Here is a 12,608-nt window from a genome sequence, read left to right as displayed (position 1 = left end):
CGGCAGGCGCGGCCTGAGTCCCCATCCTCGGAGCTGGGCCTGGCTGATTTGGAGGGAAGTGGGGAGAAGCTGGGGAAGTTTGTCATGATTTGGAAAAGATAACTCAGAAAAGATGTGTGAAATTACGTTTCTGAAAGCTGGCTCATTCAGTCCTCACACCCACACTTTGAGGTTTTACCATTATTCTCTCTTCGTAGAAGAGGGAAACTGAGGCTCAGAGAGGACCCCTGACATCCCCAATGTCCCACAGCAAAGGACAGTGTCAGCGCCTGGGTCTGACTGCCAGCCCCCAGTTGCCCACCCCCCACAGTGACACACAGACACACACACACGAGCTGGGGCCCAGGACACAAGCCCCTCTGTGTTCTCCTGCCTCCTGCCTCTGTCGCGGCCGCTCACAGCCTCACCTTCCCAAGCAGACCTAGTCCAGAGACAGCTCATCTCTGAGCCCCACTGCCTGGCCGGTCCACAGGGACCTAGGCCTTCAGTGAAACCTGGTTTCTCTAAGAAGGTGGCAGTTTGGGCCTCAGCTGGGGAGGGTGGAAGCTCCTGAACAGCAGGCTGTGAGGCCAGGGGGTGGCGCCTCTCCCAGAGGCCGGGCTGTGGGGGCGGGCTAGCAGGTGACCCCGGGCAGCACCCATGCTGATGGGAAGCCTCCCCAGACCACAGGACACAGCACCTTGATCTGCCTGCGGGCGATGGCCTGGTTAATGGCCACAGCAATGGCCACACGGCCCCTCTGGTCCGAGTACAGGATCCTCGCCTGGGAGCCCACCACCTGCGGGAGGAAGGGCAAGAGGCATCTCAGCCAAAGGAGGTGGGAATGCCAGGACCTGGTGCTGCAGGGATCATGGTGACACAGCCGCAGACGTGGTCCACCAGCAGTCAGATGGCCTCTCCAGGAAGGCCCGGAGGCCTCCCAGGTGTGTGATAGCTCTGAGTCTATGGGCCTGCAGCAACTTTCACGTCCACCCCCAGACAGCCACACCAGCCCCGCGCATCCATCTGCAGGCTGGGCCCGAGTGCCCCTCCACGATCCATCCCCCAAGGGCTTGTCCCTGGAGGAGCCTCAGAGACCCTGACTCGCCTGTGCTGCAGGGAGGGTGGGCATTAATGAGCATCCCTCCGCTCAGTCATTTCAACAGTGTGATTTTGGGTGCTCCTGCCACAACGCCAAGTACCTCACACATAGTACCTCGGTCGTGAGTCTCAGGAGGAGACACTTGTCCTCCTCATAAGCTCCGTCTTACAGATGAGGAAACCAAGACCCAGAGAGGCTGAGCGACCTGCCATGGGTCGGGACTTGGACCCTCATGTCTGTCTTCAGCACCTGCGTGCTCAACCAGCATACTATATAGCACATCTGGAAAGTGACAGGTGGCTGTTCTCAAGAGACAAGCTTCAGCAAAGACAATGAATCATTGCTTCTCCCTGTGGTTCTCAACCACTTGGCCATGACTGGAGACATTTTTGGGTGTGCTGGCATGGGTAGGGATGCTTCCAAACACCCTATGATGGCCCCCCATGACAAAGAATTATCCAACCCCCAGGGACTTGTAGAGGTATGTGCACACCCATGTCCACAGCAGCATCACTCGCAGCAGCCATGAGGTGGAAGCAGCCCATGTGTGCGCGGATGGATGGATGGATAAACCAACTGCGGTCTGTTCATACATTGGAATATCATTCAGCCTTTATGCCAGACACAAAAAGATAAAAACTGCATGATTCTCCTTATGTGAGGGCCCTCGAGTAGTTAATTCACAGATAGAAAGTGGAACGGTGGGTGCTGGGGGTGCAGCACAGGGAATCAGGGTTTCAGTTTGGGGAGATGAAAGAGTTCTGGGCTGGATGGTGCTGATGGCTGCACGGTGATGTGAGTACTTAATGCCACTGAACTGCACACTTAAGAATGGGTAAGGTGGTAAATTTACGATCATGTATATTGTACCACAATTTTTAAAAATTTATTTGGCCCCAACTGTCAGTAGTGTGGAGGCTGAGAGGCTCCGCTTTCCCAAAGGAGATGCGCTGTGCGCCCCGGCTGCCCGGCTGGGTCAGGGCGGCCGGCGCTGGAGGGTGCCTTGCGTTGGCTGTGAGCTCGGCCCCTCGAGCTGCGTCCTCCCTCCTCGCTGTTTCTATGGAATGGCCCTATGTTACTCAGACCCTTTACAGAAAACTATCGGTGTGAGTCGGTGCTGCAGAAATTTTCCCATTTTTCGGATCTAGAAAAAAATGGGGAGGAACTGACATAGGACTGACAACCTTGTCAAGAGTGTACGTTAAAAGAAATTAGATGAAAAAATTTAAAAAGGCACCTTCTGCAATCACCGTCATTCATAAGAGAAAACACGAAGTAGGAAGAACCCAACCCTGAACAGCTCCAGCCCAAACACAGAACAGTCCTGCCCGCTGCCCCGCAGCAGTGTCCAGCAGGCCCCTCCGCATGCCCTTGACCCTCACGACCGCCCACCGGTCCCTCGTCCAGGCTCATCCTCCTCTCTTCTCTGCCCGTCTCCACCCGACTCTGCTCACTCTCTCCTGCAGTCCCCTCCTGCCCATGCCCCAGTCCTCAAGCCTTGGCCTTGGGTGTTCGACTCAGCAAGGCCAGACTGCTGTTGGCACAAGGGCTTTTGTGGCTGATGAGACAGCCCAGGAGCAGGGGATAGTCCCACTGGTCCAGGGATGGTCTGTGGCCAAAGACATGTGAACCAAATGTCCGTTTCGTGTTTTCGTTCTGTCGTCAGCACACTCGGCTCCCTCCTCCTCGGTGACGTTCGGCGGCTGTCCCTCTGCCTGCCGACTGTCGCACGGCTGCCATGTTCTCGGCACCTCCACCTGAGTGCACGTGCCAGCCTCCTTGCCTGACCTGGCTGTGTGAAGCAGCCCCACCCCGCGTCACCCTGCTTGGCAGGCCATCTTCTTTTCCCAGGTTTTTTCTTAAGTAAAATACATGTGCTATAAAGCTTAGCATCGTAACCTTTTGCAAGTGCACAGTTGCGTGGCATTAAGTACTCACATCGTTGTGCACCCATCACCACCATCCGGCTCAGAACTCTTTCATCTTCCTGGACTGAAACTGTCCCCAGTGACACTGAGTCCCCATTCTCCTCCCGCAGCCCCTGGGACCACTGTTCTACTTTCCGTCTCTATGACTCCTCTTGCTCTAGGGACCTCACGTAAGTGGAATCTACGGTATCTGTCCTTTTACAGCTGGCTTATTTCACTCGGCGTGATGTCCTCAAGGTTCACCCATCCTGTAGCATGTGTCTGAATTTCCTTCCTTCCTAAGGCTGATAACATTCCACTGGATGGGTGGACCACATTTTGTTTCGCCAATTTTCCGTCGATGGCCCTGTGGGCTTCTTCCACACTTTAGCTATGTGAACAGTGCTGCTGTGAACGTGGGGGTGCCTGCTCCCCTTTGACACCTTGCTTCCGATTCTTTTGTATACACAGTCGTCCCTTGGTGTCCTCAGGGGACTGGTTCCAGGACCCCCCAGACATCACAAGCCGCAGACGTTCAAGTCCCTGACATAAAATGGTGCAGTATCTTCGTGTAACCTGTGCATGTCCTCCCGTGTACTTTACATCATCTCTACATTACTTATAACACCTAATACAATGCAAATGCTATACAAATAGCTGTTGCACTGTACTGTTTAGGGAACAACGACAAAAAAAGAGGTCTGTGCATGTTCAGTACAGACGCAATTTTAAAAAATACATATTTTGGACCCACAGTTGGTTGAATCCACGAACGTGGAATCACAGGCACAGAGGCTGACTGTGCCAGGAGCGGCTGCTGGACCACGTGGCCGCTCTATCTCAGACTTTTGAGGAGGCTCCACACTGCTCCACGCGGCTGCACCGCTTCACGCTCCCAGCAGCAGTGCAGGGCTCGTTTCCCCACACCCTTTGCAAGACCCTGGGCTTCCTCCTCCATCCCTGTTGGCAAGTGGCTGCTGCTGCCCCTCCAGTGTGCCCCCCGGGGTCTGCCACCACACCCAGACCCACGGGGTGCTGTGTGTGCATCCTTGGCGTGGCAAGCTGGGGGCCATTGGCTGGGCTGAGAGCCCACCAGCAGCACCTCACTTCTGTCTGGGATGTCCCGATAGCCCACCCCTGCCTCCCCCAGGCCCAAGCCCTCACCAGCCGGTGCTTGGCGGCCTCTCGGATCCAGCGGATGTTGTCCATATACTGCAGCTTCACTGACGCCTCCACTGCAGGGACAGAGCAGAGGGGGTGTCATGGGCATCGGGAGCCCATGCCAGGGGGCACAGACGCGGGCACCTGCTCCGTACCCATCACTGGAGCTGGGGGGGAGCCAGGGAACCCACCCCCCCACCACAACAGTCTTCCTGACTTTGGGAACCGGCAGTACCAATGACCACATGAATTAATGGATGGACGGGTACAACCCACTGCCTGATACAGTCGTTCCCTCAACAAACAGCTGAGTGCCCACTGTATACCAGACACGAGCTAGGCACCAAAAATGAAGACTTCTGTGGGCCACGAAGGAAATGAAAGCGTGCAATGAGGTGGTCACGAGGGTAGTGGGTTGGGGGGACCAGGATCTCCGGGGAGGCAACAGTCAAGCTGAGTCCTAAGTGCTAGCAGGAGCCGGCTGCACAAAGCTCTGAGAGAACAGAGTCCCAGGCAGAGCGAACAGCCAGTGAAAGGCCCTGAGTGGGCACCGGTTCGGCCTGTCCTGGGAAGACAGGACACTTGGGCTCGGGTACGGAGGGCAGGTGCAGGGGGTGGTAGCCAGTTTGTACCAGCTCATGAGAGCAGACTGGTGCTTTTCCAGGAATTGTGTAAGCCAGTGGTTAACACAGACATCACTAAAATTTTAATTAAATAAAGTTACACTTTAAAAAGTTATATTAAAAATGAAGGTAATACTCAAAACTCATCATTGTCTGTTACTTTCCTGCCCTTTACTGTGACCATGCTCTGCAGGTTATCTGTGTCTGGCACATCTGCCCCGCAGAAACACCGCATGACAGAGTGCTACCGCTACACAGGGAGCAGGCCACAGTCACAGCATGAAATCAGCCCTGCTGGGAGTATTTGCACCAGGGTCGGCAGCAGATGCGACAGCTCACAGCTTCTTTCCCGGGGGCTGGTTGTTAAACACCCCCAGCCTGCCTGCTGAGGGCTGTGCTGCTGTTCTAAATACCAGGTTTTCCAAGAGATAGCCCCTGCCCCTGCTGGATCTGCGTAAGCTGGACCCCTGAGCAGCCCCCCGAACCTGGAAGTCAGCAGCAGGGTTGGAATGGGCTCTGGGGATTTGAAGTGAGCGGCAAAGGCTGAAGGACCCGCACACAGAAGCAGGAGAAGGCCCACCCCCGGGGCCTGCAGAAAAGCTCTGACCACCGAGGAGGTTTTGTAAAGTAACTGCCTCTCTTTTCCACGTGATAAACGATGCCACATCCATTCAACAAGAGCAGACGGTGGTTTTAAACATGGGCAGGGACACGTAGACACAGAAAGACCATTATCACTTGAGCCAACAAGGCAGAACCAGTCCTCTGTGTCGGCAAAACCCAGGCCATGCTGGAGGGGTGCGGGCGTAGAGACTCACGTGGGCCTGGGAGAGCCGACATGGATCAAAGCACACTAACAGGCGTAAGCCCGAGGCCGCGTGCTCAAGTGCCCTCAGGGGACGGGGGACATGCAGGAGAGAAGCTGGGCCAGAGAAGGACTGTGTTGTGTTGTGGGAGGCCCGGCTGTGACAGCTCCATGACTCGAGCCCTGAAGACCCTTTCTGCTCTGGCCACTGAATGGCTTTCTGTCACTTGCTGCCAGAGGGTCCACACTGGCAGAGCCGAGAACAGCTCTGGAGGGCGCAGGCTGGGGTAGGGCTGGGGCCTGTGCTTCCTCAGCTCAGAACGATGTCCAGGGACAAGGGCCTTCCTGTAGTCAGCCAAGCATCCACCAGACTCACAAAGGCCTTCTGTGCCTGGGGTCTCTTGAAGTCTGCCTGCAGCTGCCAGGCAGGCGTGCTACGGGAGCCTGTCCACACGGAGGCAGGAGTGCTGGGGACTACCCGCCGTGAGCATTCCCCACCCAGCGGTGTCACCTCCATCAGCAATGGCCTCCTCCAGCACAGACGTGGCCAGCTGGTCCGTGACAGCCAGGTCCTGGGGGTTCCCTGATGTGCACACCCAGCGGAAAGGCCCAAATCCCTGCGAGAATATGTCCCTGTAAGGACAAAACACCTCCTCACATTGGGACTTCCAGCCAGGCTGCACCCACTGGCTTGGGCAGGGGTGCAGCATGTGACATGCCTGGAGAAGAGGGGCCAGCCTCCAGAACTGGGTCCTGCTCACCCCTCAGTAGCGCCCCCATGCCCCTCAGTGCCCCCTTCCTCCCCAGAGAGAGCTAATCTGCCCCTGTGCCCCGGCCAGTGACCCAGCCCACTTCTGGCTCTGCCTCCGCACCCCACGGTGAAACTGACAATGTGAAAAGACCTTTCCGGCCTCCATCTCTCTCTGGTCTCATCTTGTGCACACTGAGGGCTGGTGAGTCTTCCAAAAGCAGCGTGGTGCCTTCCCTCCCCCAGCCCACAGCTGAAAGCCTGCACTCCTCAGCATGGCCCTGAAGCCTCTGGCCTTGGCCCCTGTCCCCTGTCTGGTTCTTCTCCTCCTCCCCTAAGTGTCCAGGCTGCTGGCCCTCCCCAGACCTGCCCTGCAGGGCCAGACAGGCAGGTGGGCTCAGGGCCACAGCAGGTATTGGTCTGTACGATCAAGCTGTCAGTTGCCCACTCAGGGCTGTGGCCATGGCCGTGGCCATGGGATGGGCAGCTCCATGGACAAGCCAATGAGGGTTGTGGGCACTCAGAGGTTGGGGTGGTCACCAGCAGGTGGCCTCCGCCCCCCACATCCCCCTGCTTTCTCACCGAGGCCCTGCAGAATGTCTCGTGTTTTCAGTGCCTCCTCATCTGCAGTAGGCTATGGTGGAAATCCCATGACCCGGTGCCTGGATATTTTGGGGCCATGGGAAGATCTCAGCACATGATCTTGGTGCTGGTCAGAGCTTCCAGCCTTTCCAAACTGAATGCCCAGGGCCTGGACCCTGAAAGGCAGCAGGGGTGGCACAGGCACTCTAGAACCAGCAGCCACCCGTCGCTTACCCCATTATGTGTTGGACATACGAGGGGTAGCGGAATTCTGTCTTATTGGAGCCCTTCTTCTCCACGTCCGCTCCTGTGGACAGAATCGCCACCCTGGTGTGAGGACACACACAGCGACCCCAGACGGTGATTCAGACAGAGGGCCCAGTGAAACCTGGGGAGGGTCAGCAAGATCTGTTTGTAAGTAAAAGAGGAGAAAAAGCTGGTGCAGCTTTTGGTGCCTCACTGCGTGGGGGCCAGGGCATGGGAGGGGACAAGCTTGTCTGTCCCCAGAGAGGCACGCCACAGCCTACAGTCTCCAGGAAGGGAGACTTCCTATTGTGGGCACAGAGACCTTCTGAGCCTTCTGCTTTGTGAGCGCATCACCGTTCTAAAGAGAGCAGTTTCCATCGTGGGAAAAGGAAGCTGCAGTTTTGAGCGCTGAAGCTTGTACCTGAGCATCCCTCCAGCTCTCTCTATGGCATTTGTCCCACGTTCTCATAGCACGTGGAGAAACTGAGGCCCAGTGAAGCCTTCCCCAAGCACTCGCTGCACGGGAGGAAGGGTGGTTGGTCCCATGGGGTTGGTGGCCCCGGGCAGCAGCAGCCCCATGCCTGACCTTGCCCGGCCTCCCTTCTCCTCACCTACCTGCTCTCTGTGCCTCCAGGAGGAAAGCATTGCCATAATCCCAAAAGAAGAATTTCTCCTCGGCCAACCTGTTGATGGCTGAGACCTGCCTCCTCAGGCTGCAAGGAACAGGGGGTCAGCTCCACCCACTGGAACCCCCGCCCACTGCCACCACCCCAGTGCCAACCCATGGAGCTGAGCTCTCTGCCCACTTCCAGCCCATAGACTGTAGAGCCCCCCGCTCCTCGGGCCTGCCCACTTCAAGCTCCCTCTGGCCCCGCAGCCTTCTGCCCCAATGCCACCTCCTATCCCTGGCGCCTGTTCTAAACCTCTATACCCTTCAAGACCCAGCTGGCAGACCTTTGAACAAGCATTTACTGATCACCAACCCCGTCAGGCCCTGGGAAAACAGATGCACTAGCTCATAGGACCATGTACTACGTACGCCCTGGCATTCAGCTGTGCCAGGTATTCTGCAAATACCACTTCTGCAAATATCAAATGAGGGATGCCTGTCCAGGACCCCATCTGAGAGGAGGAGGCAGAGGCTCAGAGAGGTTAAGGTCTTGCCCAAGGCTGCACAGTGGGCCCGCACCCCAGCAGCCCCGGCCTGCTGTCACCTTTCCTGGACGAGGACCTTGAAGGCAGCAGGGCTGGAGGCCATGAGGTCCTGGGCCTCTTTGAAGCTGAGCTGCACAGGGTAGTATCCACCGTTGAACGGGTTGTGGCAGGACGTCTGGTCTGAGCCGAGATCCACTAAGCACTCTCCGGTAGTGTCCAATTCGTGGACCAGGCGCTCCCTGGGGAAGCCACGGGGCGGTCAGTGCAGCACAGGTGGGTCTGAGTAGAAGTCGGGCTGGCCAGGTGGAGCCCATGGCACTTTCCCACCCACATGCCCAGTAGGCGGGGCCTGAGCAAGCTGCGTTCCCTGGAGGAGCAGGGCAGGGAGGCCCGCCTGGGCGGGGGCGCCACCGTCAGAGGCGGGAGGAGTCAGGGCTCAGAGCTTTGGGTCCTGGGTCACCTGGTCAGCACTGCGACCTTTGCTGGGGGTTAGGGTTAGGATCTGGATCCCCACGGCTGCCAACTCCCACCCCCACTCACCAAAGATCCACCACGTTGCCGTGGTAACCGAGGCTGAGCACCTCCTTCTTCTTTCTTGCTTCCCTGCAAGGGCACCAGAGCAGAGCGGGTGGCCCAGCCACACCTGTCCACGCTGCCCTGGACAAGCCCGCCCCCACCAACACAGCACAGCGCGGGCCAAGGGCCACCGCAGCGCTGAGTGTGCATGCGGGGCCATGTGGCGCGGGACTGGAGCTGTGTCCTCTCAGGACCCCATCTTTTGTGCAGGACACAAAATTGTAAAGAGAAAGCCCAGATGTGAGTGTCCCAGATGAGCACGCTGACACAGCGACAGCGACAGCTCTTCCTGAGATGCAGGGAGCTAGGCCATTGGGGTCCGAGCTCTGTGAGGGTCTCTGTGAAACTCACTCAAAGTGATTCTAGATTTGTGGGATTCACAAAAAAGTAGAAGGACGAGAAACATCAAAGCATTTTGGGGGGAGCAGAAGGTGTGAATGAACAGGCCCTGCAGAGAGCAAAGGTGCCAAGAGGAACAGGAGGGGCCGTGGAGCGGCCGGAGGGGGCAGATCGGCCGCACGCCAGGCTGGGCAAGGAGGAGCCAGCAGCAGCCTGACCCTTCTCTCTCCCAAGTGTGGGAAAGGACACACGGTCCCAGAGGGCTGAATCCCAGCTGAAGGACCCGCCAGGAGCCATGAGCCCCTGGGAGGCCACTCCACTCCCACCCGTGTCCTCTCAGCCCAGGCTGCAGGAGTTTGACAAGTTACTTAGGGCAGTTCATCTAACTGATTCTGTTTTGTGTGTGTATGTGTGCGTGTGTGTCCCTGTGTATGTGTGTACATGTGTGTATCTCTGCGAGTGCACGCACACATGCTAAACAGAATGCTCACCGATGGGGACGGGAGTTAGGTCAGGCGAGGCCCCTCGATGCCACACCTGGAGTTTGGAATTTTTCCTATAATTAATGGGCAGTTATCTGAGAGTTTTAAAGAGGTGTGCATGTGGTCAAATTAATGTTTTAGAATATCTGTGTCAACTATAGAGTCCAGTCTGGATAATGGGGATATTTGGAAGTTCACTATCATTCTTCAGATTTTGTTTACATTTTCGTAGAAAACAACTTTTAAGCCCCTGCGGTGATTCTGATCGTGGCCAGGGTGGGGAACCACGCTGGTGTGTCTTCCCCAGCAGAGCTCTGCTCTTCAAAGAAAATTAATTGAGAGGATACCTCAAACACAGGCCTCTGAGCAGCAGCCCAGGGCAGGCTTCGGCGCAGTTATGTCAGAAGACCCCCCAGATGAGCCACAGGCATGGTGCTGGGGAGTGAGATCTGCTCCTGCTGAGCACGATGTCGCCAACAGCTCACCTTCCCTGACAGACAGAGCAGGTGAGCACACACCACGTGCCAGGCTCAAGCCCACAGGGAGAACAAAAGAGACTCATTCTTCCCCAAGCTGCGGCTGAGTATGGGAACACCAAGAGAATGACCTGAAATCCGTGAGTGCCGAGTGTCTGCCCACCAAGGACGCTAACCCAGTGGCTTCCTACATACTAGCAAAAACAACCAAAGAGTCTGAAAAGATCTCTCCCCCGACATTTCTACCTCGTGACCTCTGGGTTGGCACTTGGTGTGGCACCCACCTGCAGCCAGGTGTCAGGCATTAAACAGGCCCATACAAACAGCCCAGCCTCCCGGTCTCTTCTGGTCTCCCTGCTTTCAACGCTCATGTGTCAGGTGTTCTGAGTTGAGCTGGGAGCTGTACCTGAGTCTCCGAATGCAATGGTCCAGGCTGTCGGTCACCTCCATCAGCCAGCCTTGCTTGAGGCGTTTCATTAGGGCTGCTTTATCCACCTGGGACCATGAGACACAGGGTCACTGAGGTACAATTCTCCCCTCAGCTAGGAAGTTGCCACCCCCACTTTTACAACACAGCCTCAGAGAAGACGCTCTGAGCTGCCTTCATACCCTCTTATTTATTCCTCCTATCTCTGTACCAAAAGAGCCCAGATTCTGTTCAGGTGACACTGTGCTCAGCCCAGGAGATGAACCCCATCCGAACGAATCACAGCAGCCTGTCTGCTGTCCCCATCCTCCCTTGCAGATGAGAACATCCATTCGACCCAAGGCTGACCAACGAGCCAAGAGAAGGGGCTCCTGCCACATGATTTTCCTGGTGCACAAGTCCACTGTGACCAGCACTTCCCCTCACACTGTTCCTGCCTAGAATGTGGAGAGTGAACAGGGTGGCTGGGGCTGGGCAGCAACTTTGTATCCATGAGAGAAGCCCAAGAGGATCTAAAGATGTTGCCACCAACGTCACTGAGCTGCTAAACCAGTGTCAGCATGTTGGTTACATAAGGAGTACGAAACCCTACTTATGTAAGCTGCTGTAAGTAGGTTTTCTGGTACCTGCAGCCCAGTGCATTCCTAACAAGTTCAAGCATGTATGACACAGGCTTAGCATCACTGAGTACGAATTGCAGTGGCATGTATCACTGAGGCTTGTCTGAAAGCTGTTCACCTCCTGTTTCCTGCTTCCGTTACTCTCCTTGGCACCTACCAAAGATGTGAGAGCCCCTGAGAGACAGCTGCCTGCCCACGACTCTGCTGCTGGGGACTTGTCTGCCTCCCCCTGACTGCAGGCTGCCTGAGTCAGGAGAGTCTATGTCCATTTATTCACAAACATTTATTCTCCCCTCTGCACTCCAGGGAGTTGGTGGGATACAGGGGGCAGTGCCTGTGAACAGACAGTCATGGTTTCACAGGAGAGCAGTCAACAGGACAGACCTGGGGGGGAATGGGCACTTCAAGGCAGGAAGTACATGCTGCTGCGGGAACCTGTGGGGAGCTTGCAACGTGTTGAGGAGTTGAGGAGGCAGCGAGGGAGGGCGGTGGGCAGGGTTGATGACCAAAAGCTCCTGCTGACTCACCTCTGCTATCACGCCAATGCACCCCACGATGACCGCAGCCTTGGCCTGAGCCCCACTCATGCCACCAAGCCCGGAGGTGACAAAGACCTTCCCAGACAAGTCCTCGACACCCAGGTACCGACGCCCAGCATTCAACACAGTGAGCTGCCAGGAGAGGAGGGGGCACTCACTGACCAGTCCTAGCCCCTGGGGTCAGGACTCACCCACTGCACCCTGGAGGGGCCCTCTCTCACCACTGTGCCGTGGACGATTCCTTGGGGACCAATGTAGCAGTAGCTGCCTGCTGTCATCTGGCCATACCTGACCACAGAGAGGGCAAGGTGAGTGCAAAGGCTGAGCCTAAGGCCGGCACAGATTCTCCTGCCACCCACATTAGGAGGTTTAAAATTAGTTTTTAACCACCCCTCATTCTCCTTAAAAAAAAGAGAGAACATAACAGATAAGGCTGCAGGTCCCCGATTCTGGTCCCCTTCCACCTTCCAGATGTTTTACAAACAGATTTCGTTCTCTTAAAAACTGCTATATAATTGGTAAGAAGAAATTGCTTGGGGGACTATTGAGCCACATGGACTCAAGCGGAATGTGACACAGCACGTCCACGTTACGTACTTTTATGCACATGCAAAGACATGCACAGAATGGGCATAGCACTTTATTTGCAGTGGCCAGACCCTGAAGCAGCAGGAAAGGTGGTCAATGGGAAAGATAAGTGAATTTTGGCCCGGGATCGCAGTGGAATAGCACATGGCAGACACAGAGGACAGAGTCCTGCTATGTGCCATGCAGCAACATGAAGGAGCATCTTCTGCAGGAGTCCTTTCACGTGACATTCAATCAACCTCACTGTGAGGAG

The 12,608-nt window shown here is 56.2% G+C and overlaps 1 protein-coding gene across 1 annotated transcript in view; it reads right to left on the bottom strand.

Annotated features, from left to right (window-relative positions):
• The window catches only part of UROC1 (urocanate hydratase 1), a 33,435-nt gene that overhangs the window by 10,254 nt on the left and 10,573 nt on the right, over positions 1–12,608 (bottom strand). The window contains exons 7-16 of the mRNA XM_063107751.1: positions 11,989–12,055; positions 11,756–11,899; positions 10,588–10,676; positions 8,849–8,911; positions 8,368–8,547; positions 7,769–7,866; positions 7,142–7,214; positions 6,089–6,210; positions 4,153–4,223; positions 680–778 (exon numbers count right to left, since the gene is read on the bottom strand). Coding sequence (XP_062963821.1) covers positions 680–778; positions 4,153–4,223; positions 6,089–6,210; positions 7,142–7,214; positions 7,769–7,866; positions 8,368–8,547; positions 8,849–8,911; positions 10,588–10,676; positions 11,756–11,899; positions 11,989–12,055 — 1,006 coding nt within the window. The remainder of the gene's footprint in view (positions 1–679; positions 779–4,152; positions 4,224–6,088; positions 6,211–7,141; positions 7,215–7,768; positions 7,867–8,367; positions 8,548–8,848; positions 8,912–10,587; positions 10,677–11,755; positions 11,900–11,988; positions 12,056–12,608) is intronic.

This window comes from Cynocephalus volans, chromosome 9 (assembly GCF_027409185.1).
Source record: "Cynocephalus volans isolate mCynVol1 chromosome 9, mCynVol1.pri, whole genome shotgun sequence".
Classification (NCBI taxonomy): Eukaryota; Metazoa; Chordata; class Mammalia; order Dermoptera; family Cynocephalidae; genus Cynocephalus; species Cynocephalus volans.
Note: the sequence above shows the minus strand (reverse complement) of the source record. Positions and strands in the feature narration are given on the sequence as shown.